This window comes from Oncorhynchus keta, unplaced genomic scaffold (assembly GCF_023373465.1).
Source record: "Oncorhynchus keta strain PuntledgeMale-10-30-2019 unplaced genomic scaffold, Oket_V2 Un_scaffold_3664_pilon_pilon, whole genome shotgun sequence".
Taxonomy (NCBI): Eukaryota; Metazoa; Chordata; class Actinopteri; order Salmoniformes; family Salmonidae; genus Oncorhynchus; species Oncorhynchus keta.
In genome coordinates, this window is record NW_026290923.1 from 425,835 (window position 1) to 445,034 (window position 19,200).

The window sequence follows — 19,200 nt, forward strand, 5'->3', positions numbered from 1 at the left end:
TCATCTAGTTATTTACTCCACCATGATACAGTCCAACTGGCGAGATTAGGTACGTGTGCAGTCAGAAGTCAGTTTCTGCACAAACACTGCTAGCTAACCTACATTTCCTCAACCAAGACCAGCCTCTCACAACACAGTTAGCTATGTTGCATGTAAACCCGGCCAATGCACATGCATCGACTATGCATTGCAGTGTAATTATCTAGATCGACACGTTGCTGACCATCAAGACCAAATTCCAGCCCTTTACCTTAACCTCTTCAACCTATGGGGGCGCTGTGTCATTATTGGATAAAAAGCCCGTTAAGATAACCTGAAGATGCATTCATTCAGAACACCCAACTCAAGACCAAATTCCAGCCCTTTACCTTAACCTCTTCAACCTATGGGGGCGCTGTGTCATTATTGGATAAAAAGCCCGTTAAGATAACCTGAAGATCATTCAGAACACCCAACTCAAGACCAAATTCCAGCCCTTTACCTTAACCTCTTCAACCTATGGGGGCGCTGTGTCATTATTGGATAAAAAGCCCGTTAAGATAACCTGAAGATCATTCAGAACACCCAACTCAAGACCAAATTCCAGCCCTTTACCTTAACCTCTTCAACCTATGGGGGCGCTGTGTCATTATTGGATAAAAAGCCCGTTAAGATAACCTGAAGATCATTCAGAACACCCAACTCAAGACCAACTCATACCATTTGAATCTACATTTGTGATGACTGATGAACAGTTCCTTTTCAGTGTGTTCCCAAAAATCTAAACCCTTACCCAGTTAGCAAAATTACATTTAAAATATATATTTTTCAGACGTTAAAGTTAGGTTCATTTTCAGTTCTGAATGTTATGTTAAAAATACTCAACGAGAATAAATTCAACATGAAACAATTTCAAAGATTTTATTGAGTGAAGAGTTCATATAATTTTCAAATTCTTTACATTTTCCAGATTGACTGACCTTCATGTGTTAAAGTAATGATGGACTGTCGTTTCTCTTTACTTATTTTGAGCTGTTCTTGCCATAATATGGACTTGGTCTTTCTGTATAACCCCCTTACCTTATCACAGCACCTTTTGGCTCAAACGTGTAAAGGAAAGAAATTCCACAAATGAACATTTAACAAGGCACACCTGTTAATTGAAATGCATTCCAGATGACTACCTCATGAAGCTGGTTGAGAGAATACCAATTGTGTGCAAAGCTGTCATCAAGGCAAAGGGTGGCTACTTTGAAGAACCTCAAATATATTTGGATTTGTTTAACACTTTTTTTGGTTACTACATCACCCGGGGCTCCCGAGTGATGCAGTGGTCTAAGGACCTGCATCTCAGTACTACAGCTTACCAGTCTAGAACCATGAATACATCCTACCAGTCTAGAACCACGAATACATCCTACCAGTCTAGAACCATGAATACATCCTACCAGTCTAGAACCACGAATACAGCCTACCAGTCTAGAACCACGAATACAGCCTACCAGTCTAGAACCACGAATACAGCCTACCAGTCTAGAACCACGAATACAGCCTACCAGTCTAGAACCACGAATACAGCCTACCAGTCTAGAACCACGAATACAGCCTACCAGTCTAGAACCACGAATACAGCCTACCAGTCTAGAACCACGAATACAGCCTACCAGTCTAGATATATGAATACAGCCTACCAGTCTAGATATATGAATACAGCCTACCAGTCTAGAACCATGAATACAGCCTACCAGTCTAGATCCATGAATACAGCTTACCAGTCTAGATCCACAAATACAGCCTACCAGTCTAGATCCACGAATACAGCCTACCAGTCTAGATATATGAATACAGCCTACCAGTCTAGATCCACGAATACAGCCTACCAGTCTAGATCCATGAATACAGCCTACCAGTCTAGAACCACGAATACAGCCTACCAGTCTAGATATATGAATACAGCCTACCAGTCTAGATATATGAATACAGCCTACCAGTCTAGATCCATGAATACAGCCTACCAGTCTAGATCCACGAATACAGCCTACCAGTCTAGATCCACGAATACAGCCTACCAGTCTAGATATATGAATACAGCCTACCAGTCTAGATCCATGAATACAGCCTACCAGTCTAGAACCATGAATACAGCCTACCAGTCTAGAATCATGAATATAGCCTACCAGTCTAGAATCATGAATACAGCCTACCAGTCTAGATCCACGAATACAGCCTACCAGTCTAGATCCACGAATACAGCCTACCAGTCTAGAACCACGAATACAGCCTACCAGTCTAGATCCACGAATACAGCCTACCAGTCTAGAACCATGAATACAGCCTACCAGTCTAGAACCATGAATACAGCCTACCAGTCTAGAACCATGAATACAGCCTACCAGTCTAGAACCATGAATACAGCCTACCAGTCTAGAACCATGAATACATCCTACCAGTCTAGAACCACGAATACAGCCTACCAGTCTAGAACCACGAATACAGCCTACCAGTCTAGATCCACGAATACAGCCTACCAGTCTAGATCCACGAATACAGCCTACCAGTCTAGATCCACGAATACAGCCTACCAGTCTAGATCCATGAATACAGCCTACCAGTCTAGATCCATGAATACAGCCTACCAGTCTAGAACCATGAATACATCCTACCAGTCTAGAACCATGAATACAGCCTACCAGTCTAGATCCATGAATACAGCCTACCAGTCTAGAACCATGAATACAGCCTACCAGTCTAGAACCATGAATACAGCCTACCAGTCTAGAACCATGAATGTGCTACACAGAACTTCATTGCCCACTAGCAGTCACATGCAATAGCAGCGGTACGACCATAATCTGCACTGCTAATGCAGGTGTCATTTGACACTTTTTTGCTTATCGTTTAAATATTTGTTTTGGCTTAAAAGTTATGAAAAATTGTCAATTTGTCACATCCCTAGTTATTAGTCTCATGTATTAATTATTGAGACTTAACATCTACAGAAAGGTTTAGGAGAACATTTGACAAATAAATGTAAAATAATGCTTAAATAAATGTTATTGCAGCCAGCCAATAGGAGTGTAGAAACAGCCAATAGGAGTGTAGAAACAGCCAATAGGAGTGTAGAAACAGCCAATAGGAGCCTTACATGTCATCTACTTCTCGGGAGCTCAGTGGGCCAGAGGGGGGTGGGACACTGGGCTGTTCACAGGACACCAGGGCAGAGACGGGTAGGGGGGCTGGGCCAGGTCCTGACACCTGGGAGAGATTACACACGTTATTAGACATCAGACATCACCCCCACCATCATCACCCCAACGATCATTATAACCCCCACCATCATCACCCCCCCAACGATCATTATGACCCCCACCATCATCACCCCAACGATCATTATAACCCCCACCATCACCCCCAACGATCATTATAACCCCCACCATCACCACCCCAACGATCATTATAACCCCCACCATCATCACCCCAACGATCATTATAACCCCCACCATCATCACCACAACGATCATTATAACCCCCACCATCACCACCCCAACGATCATTATAACCCCCACCATCATCACCCCAACGATCATTATAACCCCCACCATCACCACCCCAACGATCATTATAACCCCCACCATCACCCCAACGATCATTATAACCCCCACCATCATCACCCCAACGATCATTATAACCCCCACCCAGCATCACCCCAACGATCATTATAACCCCCACCATCATCACCACAACGATCATTATAACCCCCACCCAGCATCACCCCAACGATCATTATAACCCCCACCATCACCACCCCAACGATCATTAAAACCCCCACCATCATCACCACAACGATCATTAAAACCCCCACCATCATCACCACAACGATCATTAAAACCCCCACCATCATCACCACAACGATCATTATAACCCCCACCATCATCACCCCAACGATCATTATAACCCCCACCATCATCACCCCAACGATCATTATAACCCCCACCATCATCACCCCAACGATCATTATAACCCCCACCATCATCACCCCAACGATCATTATAACCCCCACCATCACCACAATCATTATAACCCCCACCATCACCACCCCAACGATCATTATAACCCCCACCATCATCACCACAACGATCATTATAACCCCCACCATCATCACCACAACGATCATTATAACCCCCACCATCACCACAACGATCATTATAACCCCCACCATCATCACCCCAACGATCATTATAACCCCCACCATCATCACCCCAACGATCATTATAACCCCCACCATCATCACCCCAACGATCATTATAACCCCCACCATCATCACCACAACGATCATTATAACCCCCACCATCATCACCACAACGATCATTATAACCCCCACCATCATCACCCCAACGATCATTATAACCCCCACCATCATCACCACAACGATCATTATAACCCCCACCATCATCACCCCAACGATCATTATAACCCCCACCATCACCACAATCATTATAACCCCACCATCACCACCCCAACGATCATTATAACCCCCACCATCACCACAACGATCATTATAACCCCCACCATCACCACAACGATCATTATAACCCCCACCATCATCACCCCAACGGTCATTATAACCCCCACCATCATCACCCCAACTATCATTATAACCCCCACCATCATCACCCCAACAATCATTATAACCCCCACCATCATCACCCCAACTATCATTATAACCCCCACAACTATCATTATAACCCCCAACACCACCATCACCACAACTATCATTATAACCCCCAACACCATCACCCCCATCACCCCAACTATCATTATAACCCCCAACCACCATCACCCCAACTATCATTATAACCCCCAACACCACCATCACCACAACTATCATTATAACCCCCAACATCATCACCCCCATCACCCCAACTATCATTATAACCCCCACCACCATCACCCCCATCACCCCAACTATCATTATAACCCCCAACATCATCACCCCCATCACCCCAACTATCATTATAACCCCCACCACCCCAATGATCATTATAACCCCCACCATCACCCCCATCACCACAACTATCATTATAACCCCCACCATCACCACAACTATCATTATAACCCCCAACACCATCATCACCCCAACTATCATTATAACCCCCACCACCATCACCCCAACGATCATTATAACCCCCACCACCATCACCCCAACGATCATTATAACCCCACCATCACCACAACTATCATTATAACCCCCAACACCATCATCACCCCAACTATCATTATAACCCCCACCACCATCACCCCAACGATCATTATAACCCCCACCATCATCACCCCAATGATCATTATAACCCACACCACCATCACAACAACTATCACTATAACCTCCACCACCATAACTATCATTATAACCCCCACCACCATCACCCCAAAGATCATTATAACCCCCACCACCATTATCACCCCCACCACCATCACCCCAAAGATCATTATAACCCCCACCACCATCACCCCAAAGATCATTATCACCCCCACCACAAAAACCATCACCCCAGTCACACCGTCATCATCACCCCAAAGATCATTATAACCCCCACCACCATCACCCCAAAGATCATTATCATCCCCACCACAAAAACCATCACCCCAGTCACACCGTCATCATCACCCCAAAGATCATTATAACCCCCACCACCATCACCCCAAAGATCATTATAACCCCCACCACCATCACCCCAAAGATCATTATAACCCCCACCACCATCACCCCAACGATCATTATAACCCCCACCATCATCACCCCAACGATCATTATAACCCCCACCATCACCACAACGATCATTATAACCCCCACCATCATCACCACAACGATCATTATAACCCCCACCATCATCACCACAACGATCATTATAACCCCCACCATCATCACCCCAATGATCATTATAACCCCCACCATCATCACCACAACGATCATTATAACCCCCACCATCATCACCCCAATGATCATTATAACCCCCACCATCATCACCACAACGATCATTATAACCCCCACCATCATCACCACAACGATCATTATAACCCCCACCATCATCACCCCAATGATCATTATAACCCCCACCATCATCACCACAACGATCATTATAACCCCCACCATCATCACCCCAATGATCATTATAACCTCCACCACCATAACTATCATTATAACCCCCACCACCATCACCCCCATCATCACCACAAAAACCATCATCACCCCAACCATTCCCCCATAAGGTCGACACCTGTTGTATTCGGAACATGTGACAAATACAATTTAATCATCATCATCACAACGATCTCACCGGTATGACGTGCGCGTTGCATAGCGGAGAGAAGGCGCTGTGAGAAGAGGAGAGGAGGTTGGCAGTAGAGGGTAGACTCTGGATGAAGGCGCAAGAAGGAGACATCTGTCTGTGTCTCTCGGTAGGACAGTCACCTGTCTGCCATCCCTCCGTCGTCACGTTACACCTGGAGCATATCAATTAGATGTCACGTTACACCTGGAGCATATCAATTAGATGTCACGTTACACCTGGAGCATATCAATTAGATGTCACGTTACACCTGGAGCATATCAATTAGATGTCACGTTACACCTGGAGCATATCAATTAGATGTCACGTTACACCTGGAGCATATCAATTAGATGTCACGTTACACCTGGAGCATATCAATTAGATGTCACGTTACACCTGGAGCATATCAATTAGATGTCACGTTACACCTGGAGCATATCAATTAGATGTCACGTTACACCTGGAGCATATCAATTAGATGTCACGTTACACCTGGAGCATATCAATTAGATGTCACGTTACACCTGGATCATATCAATTAGATGTCACGTTACACCTGGATCATATCAATTAGATGTCACGTTACACCTGGAGCATATCAATTAGATGTCACGTTACACCTGGAGCATATCAATTAGATGTCACGTTACACCTTGATCATATCAATTAGATGTCACGTTACACCTGGAGCATATCAATGACATGTCACGTTACACCTGGAGCATATCAATTAGATGTCACGTTACACCTGGAGCATATCAATTAGATGTCACGTTACACCTGGAGCATATCAATTAGATGTCACGTTACACCTGGAGCATATCAATTAGATGTCACGTTACACCTGGAGCATATCAATTAGATGTCACGTTACACCTGGAGCATATCAATTAGATGTCACGTTACACCTGGAGCATATCAATTAGATGTCACGTTACACCTGGAGCATATCAATTAGATGTCACGTTACACCTGGAGCATATCAATTAGATGTCACGTTACACCTGGAGCATATCAATTAGATGTCACGTTACACCTGGAGCATATCAATTAGATGTCACGTTACACCTGGAGCATATCAATTAGATGTCACGTTACACCTGGAGCATATCAATTAGATGTCACGTTACACCTGGAGCATATCAATTAGATGTCACGTTACACCTGGAGCATATCAATTAGATGTCACGTTACACCTGGAGCATATCAATTAGATGTCACGTTACACCTGGAGCATATCAATTAGATGTCACGTTACACCTGGAGCATATCAATTAGATGTCACGTTACACCTGGAGCATATCAATTAGATGTCACGTTACACCTGGAGCATATCAATTAGATGTCACGTTACACCTGGAGCATATCAATTAGATGTCACGTTACACCTTGATCATATCAATTAGATGTCACGTTACACCTGGAGCATATCAATTAGATGTCACGTTACACCTGGAGCATATCAATTAGATGTCACGTTACACCTGGAGCATATCAATTAGATGTCACGTTACACCTGGAGCATATCAATTAGATGTCACGTTACACCTGGAGCATATCAATTAGATGTCACGTTACACCTGGAGCATATCAATTAGATGTCACGTTACACCTGGAGCATATCAATTAGATGTCACGTTACACCTTGATCATATCAATTAGATGTCACGTTACACCTGGAGCATATCAATTAGATGTCACGTTACACCTGGAGCATATCAATTAGATGTCACGTTACACCTGGAGCATATCAATTAGATGTCACGTTACACCTGGAGCATATCAATTAGATGTCACGTTACACCTGGAGCATATCAATTAGATGTCACGTTACACCTGGAGCATATCAATTAGATGTCACGTTACACCTGGAGCATATCAATTAGATGTCACGTTACACCTGGAGCATATCAATTAGATGTCACGTTACACCTGGAGCATATCAATTAGATGTCACGTTACACCTGGAGCATATCAATTAGATGTCACGTTACACCTTGATCATATCAATTAGATGTCACGTTACACCTGGAGCATATCAATTAGATGTCACGTTACACCTGGAGCATATCAATTAGATGTCACGTTACACCTGGAGCATATCAATTAGATGTCACGTTACACCTGGAGCATATCAATTAGATGTCACGTTACACCTGGAGCATATCAATTAGATGTCACGTTACACCTGGAGCATATCAATTAGATGTCACGTTACACCTGGAGCATATCAATTAGATGTCACGTTACACCTTGATCATATCAATTAGATGTCACGTTACACCTGGAGCATATCAATTAGATGTCACGTTACACCTGGAGCATATCAATTAGATGTCACGTTACACCTGGAGCATATCAATTAGATGTCACGTTACACCTGGAGCATATCAATTAGATGTCACGTTACACCTGGAGCATATCAATTAGATGTCACGTTACACCTGGAGCATATCAATTAGATGTCACGTTACACCTGGAGCATATCAATTAGATGTCACGTTACACCTGGAGCATATCAATTAGATGTCACGTTACACCTGGAGCATATCAATTAGATGTCACGTTACACCTGGAGCATATCAATTAGATGTCACGTTACACCTGGAGCAGCAACATATCAATTAGTAGGTAGGTGTCTCCAACACCAGTATAGAACCATCACCCACCTGAAACACTGCACCCTGTCTCCAACACCAGTATAGAACCATCACCCACCTGAAACACTGCACCCTGTCTCCAACACCAGTATAGAACCATCACCCACCTGAAACACTGCACCCTGTCTCCAACACCAGTATAGAACCATCACCCACCTGAAACACTGCACCCTGTCTCCAACACCAGTATAGAACCATCACCCACCTGAAACACTGCACCCTGTCTCCAACCCCAGTATAGAACCATCACCCACCTGAAACACTGCACCCTGGCTCCAACACCAGTATAGAACCATCACCCACCTGAAACACTGCACCCTGTCTCCAACACCAGTATAGAACCATCACCCACCTGAAACACTGCACCCTGTCTCCAACACCAGTATAGAACCATCACCCACCTGAAACACTGCACCCTGTCTCCAACACCAGTATAGAACCATCACCCACCTGAAACACTGCACCCTGTCTCCAACACCAGTATAGAACCATCACCCACCTGAAACACTGCACCCTGTCTCCAACACCAGTATAGAACCATCACCCACCTGAAACACTGCACCCTGTCTCCCAACCCCAGTATAGAACCATCACCCACCTGAAACACTGCACCCTGTCTCCAACCCCAGTATAGAACCATCACCCACCTGAAACACTGCACCCTGTCTCCAACACCAGTATAGAACCATCACCCACCTGAAACACTGCACCCTGTCTCCAACCCCAGTATAGAACCATCACCCACCTGAAACACTGCACCCTGTCTCCAACACCAGTATAGAACCATCACCCACCTGAAACACTGCACCCTGTCTCCCAACCCCAGTATAGAACCATCACCCACCTGAAACACTGCACCCTGTCTCCCAACCCCAGTATAGAACCATCACCCACCTGAAACACTGCACCCTGTCTCCAACCCCAGTATAGAACCATCACCCACCTGAAACACTGCACCCTGTCTCCAACACCAGTATAGAACCATCACCCACCTGAAACACTGCACCCTGTCTCCAACCCCAGTATAGAACCATCACCCACCTGAAACACTGCACCCTGTCTCCAACACCAGTATAGAACCATCACCCACCTGAAACACTGCACCCTGTCACCAACCCCAGTATAGAACCATCACCCACCTGAAACACTGCACCCTGTCTCCAACCCCAGTATAGAACCATCACCCACCTGAAACACTGCACCCTGTCTCCAACACCAGTATAGAACCATCCTGCCCTGGCCAGGGTGCGCTCTGTTACAGCTGCAGTCGGGAAGAGGGCAAAGGTCGAGATACGGAACAATTCTGAGGAGAAAAATAATAATCACAACTTTATAAGGTGAGTGTGTGTGTGTGTGTGTGTACAGCGTTTCTGTAAGGTGAGTGTGTGTGTGTGTGTGTGTGTGTACAGCGTGTCTGTAAGGTGAGTGTGTGTGTGTGTGTGTGTGTGTGTGTACAGCGTGTCTGTAAGGTGAGTGTGTGTACAGCGTGTCTGTAAGGTGAGTGTGTGTGTGTGTGTACAGCGTGTCTGTAAGGTGTGTGTGTGTACAGCGTGTCTGTAAGGTGTGTGTGTGTGTGTGTGTACAGCGTGTCTGTAAGGTGTGTGTGTGTACAGCGTGTCTGTAAGGTGAGTGTGTGTGTGTGTGTACAGCGTGTCTGTAAGGTGAGTGTGTGTGTGTGTGTACAGCGTGTCTGTAAGGTGTGTGTGTGTACAGCGTGTCTGTAAGGTGAGTCAAAATCAAATCAAATAAAAAATCAAATCAAATTTATTTGTCACATACACATGGTTAGCAGATGTTAATGCGAGTGTAGCGAAATGCTTGTGCTTCTAGTTCCGACAATGCAGTGATAACCAACAAGTAATCTAACTAACAATTCCAAAACTCCTGTCTTATACACAGTGTAAGGGGATAAAGAATATGTACATAAGGATATATGAATGAGTGATGGTACAGAGCGGCATAGGCAAGATACAATAGATGGTATCGAGTACAGTATATACATATGAGATGAGTATGTAGACAAAGTAAACAAAGTGGCATAGTTAAAGTGGCTAGTGATACATGTATTACATAAGGATGCAGTAGATGATATAGAGTACAGTATATACATATTCATATGAGATGAATAATGTAGGGTATGTAAACATTATATTAGGTAGCATTGTTTAAAGTGGCTAGTGATATATTTTACATCATTTCCCATCAATTCCCATTATTAAAGTGGCTGGAGTTGAGTCAGTGTCAATGACAGTGTGTTGGCAGCAGCCACTCAATGTTAGTGGTGGCTGTTGAACAGTCTGATGGCCTTGAGATAGAAGCAGTTTTTCAGTCTCTCGGTCCCAGCTTTGATGCACCTGTACTGACCTCGCCTTCTGGATGATAGCGGGGTGAACAGGCAGTGGCTCGGGTGGTTGTTGTCCTTGATGATCTTTATGGCCTTCCTGTGACATCGGGTGGTGTAGGTGTCCTGGAGGGCAGGTAGTTTGCCCCCGGTGATGCGTTGTGCAGACCTCACTACCCTCTGGAGAGCCTTACGGTTGTGGGCGGAGCAGTTGCCGTACCAGGCGGTGATACAGCCCGCCAGGATGCTCTCGATTGTGCATCTGTAGAAGTTTGTGAGTGCTTTTGGTGACAAGCCGAATTTCTTCAGCCTTCTGAGGTTGAAGAGGCGCTGTTGCGCCTTCTTCACAATGCTGTCTGTGTGAGTGGACCAATTCAGTTTGTCTGTGATGTGTACGCAGAGGAACTTAAAACTTACTACCCTCTCCACTACTGTCCCATCGATGTCGATAGAGGGGTGTTCCCTCTGCTGTTTCCTGAAGTCCACAATCATCTCCTTAGTTTTGTTGACGTTGAGTGTGAGGTTATTTTCCTGACACCACACTCCGAGGGCCCTCACCTCCTCCCTGTAGGCCGTCTCGTCGTTGTTGATAATCAAGCCTACCACTGTTGTGTCGTCCGCAAACTTGATGATTGAGTTGGAGGCGTGCGTGGCCACGCAGTCGTGGGTGAACAGGGAGTACAGGAGAGGGCTCAGAACGCACCCTTGTGGGGCCCCAGTGTTGAGGATCAGCGGGGTGGAGATGTTGTTGCCTACCCTCACCACCTGGGGGCGGCCCGTCAGGAAGTCCAGTACCCAGTTGCACAGGGCGGGGTCGAGACCCAGGGTCTCGAGCTTGATGACGAGCTTGGAGGGTACTATGGTGTTAAATGCCGAGCTGTCGTCGATGAACAGCATTCTCACATAGGTATTCCTCTTGTCCAGATGGGTTAGGGCAGTGTGCAGTGTGGTTGAGATTGCATCGTCTGTGGACCTATTTGGGCGGTAAGCAAATTGGAGTGGGTCTAGGGTGTCAGGTAGGGTGGAGGTGATATGGTCCTTGACTAGAGTGTACATCGTGTCTGTAAGGTGAGTGTGTGTACAGCGTGTGTAAGGTGAGTGTGTGTGTGTGTGTACAGCGTGTCTGTAAGGTGAGTGTGTGTACAGCGTGTCTGTAAGGTGAGTGTGTGTGTTCAGCGTGTGTGTGTGTGTGTACAGCGTGTGTGTAAGGTGTGTGTGTGTGTGTACAGCGTGTCTGTAAGGTGAGTGTGTGTGTGTGTACAGCGTGTCTGTAAGGTGAGTGTGTGTGTGTGTGTGTGCAGCGTGTCTGTAAGGTGAGTGTGTGTGTGTGTGTGTGTACAGCGTGTGTGTGTGTGTGTGTGTGTGTGTGTGTGTACAGCGTGTCTGTGTGTACAGCGTGTCTGTAAGGTGAGTGTGTGTGTGTGTACAGCGTGTCTGTAAGGTGAGTGTGTGTGTGTGTGTACAGCGTGTCTGTAAGGTGAGTGTGTGTGTGTGTGTACAGCGTGTCTGTAAGGTGAGTGTGTGTGTGTGTACAGCGTGTCTGTAAGGTGAGTGTGTGTGTGTGTACAGCGTGTCTGTAAGGTGAGTGTGTGTGTGTGTGTGTACAGCGTGTCTGTAAGGTGAGTGTGTGTGTGTGTACAGCGTGTCTGTAAGGTGAGTGTGTGTGTGTGTACAGCGTGTCTGTAAGGTGAGTGTGTGTGTGTGTACAGCGTGTCTGTAAGGTGAGTGTGTGTGTGTGTGTACAGCGTGTCTGTAAGGTGAGTGTGTGTGTGTGTGTGTGTACAGCGTGTCTGTAAGGTGAGTGTGTGTGTGTACAGTGTGTCTGTAAGGTGAGTGTGTGTGTGTGTGTACAGCGTGTCTGTAAGGTGAGTGTGTGTGTGTGTGTGTGTGTACAGCGTGTCTGTAAGGTGAGTGTGTGTGTGTACAGTGTGTACTCTCAGACCACGAGAAACAAGATTCAATCTGATGAAACCAAGATCGAACTCTTTGGCCTGAATGCCAAGCGTCACATCTGGAGGAAACCTGGCACCATCCCTACGGTGAAGCATGGTGGTGGCAGCATCATACTGTGGGGGTGGTTTTCAGTGGCAGGGACTGGGAAACCAGGCACCATTCCCTACGGTGAAGCATGGTGGTGGCAGCATCATACTGTGGGGATGGTTTTCAGTGGCAGGGACTGGGAAACCAGGCACCATTCCCTACGGTGAAGCATGGTGGTGGCAGCATCATACTGTGGGGATGGTTTTCAGTGGCAGAGTACAGAGAGATCCTTGAGGGGAAGAGAGCTCAGGACATCAGACTGGGGTTATGGTTCATCTTCCAACAGGACAAGGACCCTAAGCACACTGCCAAGACAACACAGGAGTGGCTTCGGGAAAAGTCTCAATGTCCTTGATAAGCCAAACCACAGCCCGGACTTGAACCCGATCTAACATCTCTGAGACCTGAAAATAACACTCCCCATCCAACGTGACAGAGCCTGAGAGGATCTGCAGAGAAGAATGGGAGAAACTCCCCATCCAACATGACAGAGCCTGAGAGGATCTGCAGAGAAGAATGGGAGAAACTCCCCATCCAACCTGACAGAGCCTGAGAGGATCTGCAGAGAAGAATGGGAGAAACTCCCCATCCAACCTGACAGAGCTTGAGAGGATCTGCAGAGAAGAATGGGAGAAACTCCCCATCCAACCTGACAGAGCTTGAGAGGATCTGCAGAGAAGAATGGGAGAAACTCCCCATCCAACCTGACAGAGCATGAGAGGATCTGCAGAGAAGAATGGGAGAAACTCCCCATCCAACCTGACAGAGTTTGAGAGGATCTGCAGAGAAAGAATGGGAGAAACTCCCCAAATACAGGTGTGCCAAGCTTGTAGCGTCAGACCCAAGAAGAATCGAGGCTGTAATCGCTGCCAAAGGTGCTTCAACAAAGTACTGAGTAAAGGGTCTGAATACTTATGGAACTGTGTTCAGCTTGTTTATTTTTTTTGCAATTTGCAAACATTTCTAAAAACTTGTTTTTAGAAACCAAAACCTCCCTTCACCCGGACGACGCTGGGCAAATTGTGCGCCACCCTTTGGGACTCCCGATCACGGCCAGGGATCGAACCAGGGTCTGTAGTGACACCTCTAGCACTGCGATATAGTGCCTTAGACCGCTGCGCCATTCCCTAGTACATGCTGATGACAAGCATACCCATAACATGATGCAGCCACCACAATGCTTGAACATATGAAGCGGTACTCAGTGATGCATTGTTGGATTTGTCCCAAAACATAACGCTTTGTATTCAGGACATAAAGTTGATCCATTTGCCACATTTTTTGCAGTTTTACTTTAGTGTCTTGTTGCAAACAACATGCATGTTTTGGAATATATTTATTCTGTACAGGATTCCTTGTGTCTAACATGTCTGTGTCTGTGTGAGGCCTACCTGAGGAGTTGTCATACTGCAATGTGTGTCTAACGTGTCTGTGTGAGGCCTACCTGAGGAGTTGTCATACTGCAATGTGTGTCTAACGTGTCTGTGTGAGGCCTACCTGAGGAGTTGTCATACTGCAATGTGTGTCTAACGTGTCTGTGTCTGTGTGAGGCCTACCTGAGGAGTTGTCATACTGCAATGTGTGTCTAACGTGTCTGTGTGAGGCCTACCTGAGGAGTTGTCATACTGCAATGTGTGTCTAACGTGTCTGTGTGAGGCCTACCTGAGGAGTTGTCATACTGCAATGTGTGTCTAACGTGTCTGTGTGAGGCCTACCTGAGGAGTTGTCATACTGCAGGTTAACTGGGGCTCCGTTTCGACACAGACCAATGAGGAACGGGCTCTTCTGGAGATGGACTAGGGTGTCCATTTACAAACAGGGTAGACAGTCTAGATATAGACAGCCTAGAATCTAGATATACGGCTATTAGAGTCTAGATTTAGCTTCTAGATGGAGTTTTTTTGATGAAGATTTTGTAGAATTAGAGAAAAGGAAGGGCCATTCTCCTCAGGGAGAGAGGGATGAGTAACCCAGGGCAGGGGGAACACACACACACACACACGAAAACACACGTGATTGATGGAATCAGTAATGCGTGACCCGTCATCTCACACATCAGAAATAAAACTGAAGGTTCCGGAACTGATCTGACTAACAACCTACAGAAGAGAAACCGACAACCTTGTGTCATAATAGTATATCACAATATGCCAGAACACCTTATAATAATATATGATATGCCATTTAGCAGATTATTTTATAAAAAAGTAAGTAGTGTCTGAGCCACAGAGAAGTGTCTGTCTGCCTGTGTCTGTCTGCCTGTGTCTGTCTGTCTGTCTGTGTCTGTCTGCCTGTGTCTGTCTGCCTGTGTCTGTCTGTCTGTCTGTCTGTCTGTCTGTCTGTCTGTCTGTCTGTAACCACCAGACTAGGCCAAACAACTCTGTCCACTTGGTGAATATGGACAGAACACACACACACACACAGCCCTGGGTATGGTTGGTCAACCCTCTCCCCCTGAATGGAACAACCCTCCTGGGGTTGTTTACGTCTCCATGGCAGCAGAGATTAACCAGACAAAGAAATGTATCTGTCTGAGAGGAAGGTTTAATGGGAGAGTAAAAGTTCTCCTCCTTTACTGCAGAAATGTTGATAACACCTGTAGGGGAGACAGAAATATCACATTAGTAGAATGTTATAGTAGTAGCATTTATTAGGATCAACAATTAGCTGGTGCAGAGGCAGCGTCTACTCTTCCTGTTTCCAAATTACAGCTACATTACATACAGCTAATTCCACTATTTAGACAACAGCAGGTGTGGCGGCTTGTAGGGGAGAGACAGAGGAACATCGCATTAATACAATGTGTCCTACTGGTTGATTTTCCCTGTAATGAATGCATTATATAGCTACGTGGTTAAACATATTCAGACCACAGCTGGTGTGACGGGTTCAGCACTTCCTGCTTTTGAATTGGGAGGAAATGAATAGACAAAGGACACATATAAGCTACACAGTGACGATTTTATCATACCATGTATGTAGTGTTTCCCTCAGACCAGGTTTAAAATGTTTGCCTACACGCACACACCGCGTATATTTTAAAATATGTTGAAATACAGCTACAGTGGTAGTCAGCTAGTGAGGTTAAAATTGCATTGTGTGGAGCACGAAGTCATATTGCTTAATTTCCCCTCCAGAGTTCATTTCCCCTCCAGTACAACTTTGTAGGCTATGCTGTTATTTCACATTTTAAATGTGGTGCACAAACATGTATCAAATTGTCTGAGATGGTGAAACTTTTTTTTTAACCGAGCTGGCTGACGTTAGCGGGTGTTGTCTGTGTAGCGAAATGGCGTCAGAACATTGTTGTTATCCATAACTGCTAACTAACTAGCTACGTGGTTACAGGGGATAATATGTCAATATTACAGTCAGCAGAAGAGGAACCCGGGTTAAATAGGTCTGTTAAGTCCCTGTCCTTCTGGCATTAGACCAGTGACTCACCCTCCAGAAAGAAATATCTCGGATCAAAGGCGAGTCTGTACAAATACCTCAGTCAGTCGTCACTTCCGGTCCGGTAAATGTGACGTTGTTGGGTTTTTTTTTACCCGAAAAGAAACCAAGAAGTTATAGAAATTCCACTGTCTATAGTCCTCTATGTAGAAAGAAACGTCAATGTGATGAAGTATTAGTTATCACGATAATTCCATCTATAATGACAGGCCATTTCATAGCAAAACAAAATAACATAACTAATGTAATATTTCCTTGTATAATAATATCACGTGTTTTTGACCATAGTTAATTACAAGATCAAACAACATTTTCATTTTCAATAAGTTATACACACCCAAGTTGTTTAAAATGTACAGTAGGCGAGGTTACAACATCCATTATAGGAAATGTATGCTTGTCCGTGAATGGACACTGTCGGTTTTAATTTAGATCACATGATCGATCATTTTATGGTGTGAATATGAACATGACAACAGAGTAATAAAATGCTTAACTTACTTTTGTCCAACAGTTTTCAGGCAGATCACAGGGAGGAAGTAGAACTAAACTAACAGCAGCCTAACCAGAAAGACTACAGACCACACGTGGAACCTTATATCTATGCTTATGACTCGACTCGCCTACACACAAGGGGAATTACCAGTATTATTTGCACAGTACCTTGTGGGTGGTTTAGTCAAATATGGTGTGAATGTGTTATAGTGTAACATCTGCAACGTTAACGCATGAAACCTTTGATCGATGTTACCCTCATAGACAGTTCACCTGTTGATGTTTTCCCAGTGGTGCAAAAAGTACCCAATAAATATACCTTACTAGAAAATTACTCAAGTAAAAGTGAGTCAACCAGAAAAATATTACTTGAGTAAAAGTCTACATTTATTTGGTTTTAAATGTACTTAAGTACAAAAAGTAAATGAAATTGCTCAAATATACTTAAAAGTACAGATTGATTTTTTTTATTTATTTTTTTACATTTACTGATAAATCAAATCAAATTATATTTGTCACATCCTCCAAATACAACAGGTATTTGTGAAATGCTTACTTTAAAAAAGCCCTTAACCAACAATGCAGTTTTAAGGCACATGATAAAATGTATACAAGTATTGTGGGGGCTGTCTTTTTAGACTTCCGTGTGGCTTTTAACATTGTTGATCATAGTCTGCTGCTGGAAAAACTTGTGTTATGGCTTTACACCCCTTGCTATAATGTGGAAAAAGAGTATCAAATCAAATGTATTTATAAAGCCCTTCTTACATCAGCTGATATCTCAAAGTGCTGTACAGAAACCCAGCCTAAAACCACAAACAGCAAGCAATGCAGGTGTAGAGGCACGGTGGCTAGGAAAAACTCCCTAGAAAGGCCAAAACCCAGGAAGAAACCTAGAGAGGAACCAGGCTATGAGGGGTGGCCAGTCCTCTTCTGGCTGTGCCGGGTGGAGATTATAACAGAACATTGCCAAGATGTTCAAATGTTCATAAATGACCAGCATGGTCAAATAATAATAATCACAGTAGTTGTCGAGGGTGCAGCAAGTCAGCACCTCAGGAGTAAATGTCAGTTGGCTTTTCATAGCCTATCATTAAGAGTATCTCTACCGCTCCTGCTGTCTCTAGAGAGTTGAAAACAGCAGGTCTGGGATTAGAGAGAGAATTAGAGAGAGCATACTTAAATTCACACAGGACACCGGATAAGACAGGATAAGTACTCCAGATATAACAAACTGACCCTGGCCCCCCGACACTTAAACTGCTGCAGCATAAATACTGGAGAATGAGACAGGAGGGATCAGGAGACACTGTGGCCCCACCCCCGGACAGGGCCAAACAGGAAGGATATAACCCCACCCACTTTGCCAAAGCACAGCCCCCACACCACTAGAGGGATATTTTCAACCACCAACTTACCATCCTGAGACAAGGCTGAGTATAGCCCACAAAGATCTCTGCCACGGCACAACCCAAGGGGGGGACGCCAACCCAGACAGGAAGATCACGTCAGTGACTCAACCCACTCAAGTGACACACCCCTCCCAGGGACAGTATGAGAGAGCCCCAGTAAGCCAGCCCCTGTAATAGGGTTAGAGGCAGAGAATCCCAGTGGAAAGAGGGGAACCGGCCAGGCAGAGACAGCAAGGGCGGTTCGTTGCTCCATTGCCTTTCCGTTCACCTTCACACTCCTGGGCCAGACTACACTCAATCATAGGACCTACTGAAGAGATGAGTCTTCAGTAAAGACTTAAAGGTTGAGACCGAGTCGGCGTCTCTCACATGGGTAGGCAGACCATTCCATAAAAATGGAGCTCTATAGGAGAAAGCCCTGCCTCCAGCTGTTTGCTTAGAAATTCTAGGGACAGTTAGGAGGCCTGCGTCTTGTGACCGTAGCGTACGTG

The 19,200-nt window shown here is 45.1% G+C and overlaps 1 protein-coding gene across 50 annotated transcripts in view; it reads right to left on the minus strand.

The window, feature by feature from the left end:
• Window positions 1–17,460, minus strand: part of LOC127928744 (baculoviral IAP repeat-containing protein 2-like) — a 49,554-nt gene extending 32,094 nt beyond the window's left edge. Inside the window, exons 1-10 of one of the 50 annotated variants that reach the window (XM_052516065.1) lie at window positions 17,304–17,460; window positions 15,065–15,945; window positions 10,108–10,271; window positions 9,863–10,058; window positions 9,616–9,762; window positions 9,272–9,516; window positions 7,025–9,173; window positions 6,897–6,992; window positions 6,315–6,576; window positions 3,125–3,234 (exon numbers count right to left, since the gene is read on the minus strand). In XM_052516065.1, the coding sequence (XP_052372025.1) occupies window positions 3,125–3,234; window positions 6,315–6,419 (215 nt within the window). In that variant the 5' untranslated portion in view covers window positions 6,420–6,576; window positions 6,897–6,992; window positions 7,025–9,173; ... (4 more) ...; window positions 15,065–15,945; window positions 17,304–17,460. Of the gene's footprint in view, window positions 1–3,124; window positions 3,235–6,314; window positions 6,993–7,024; window positions 9,223–9,271; window positions 9,517–9,566; window positions 9,763–9,862; window positions 10,059–10,107; window positions 10,272–15,064; window positions 15,946–17,303 lie in introns of all 50 variants that reach the window. The other 49 variants (XM_052516064.1, XM_052516063.1, XM_052516061.1 and 46 more) reach the window with 49 other exon arrangements.
• Window positions 17,461–19,200: the final 1,740 nt, after the last annotated feature.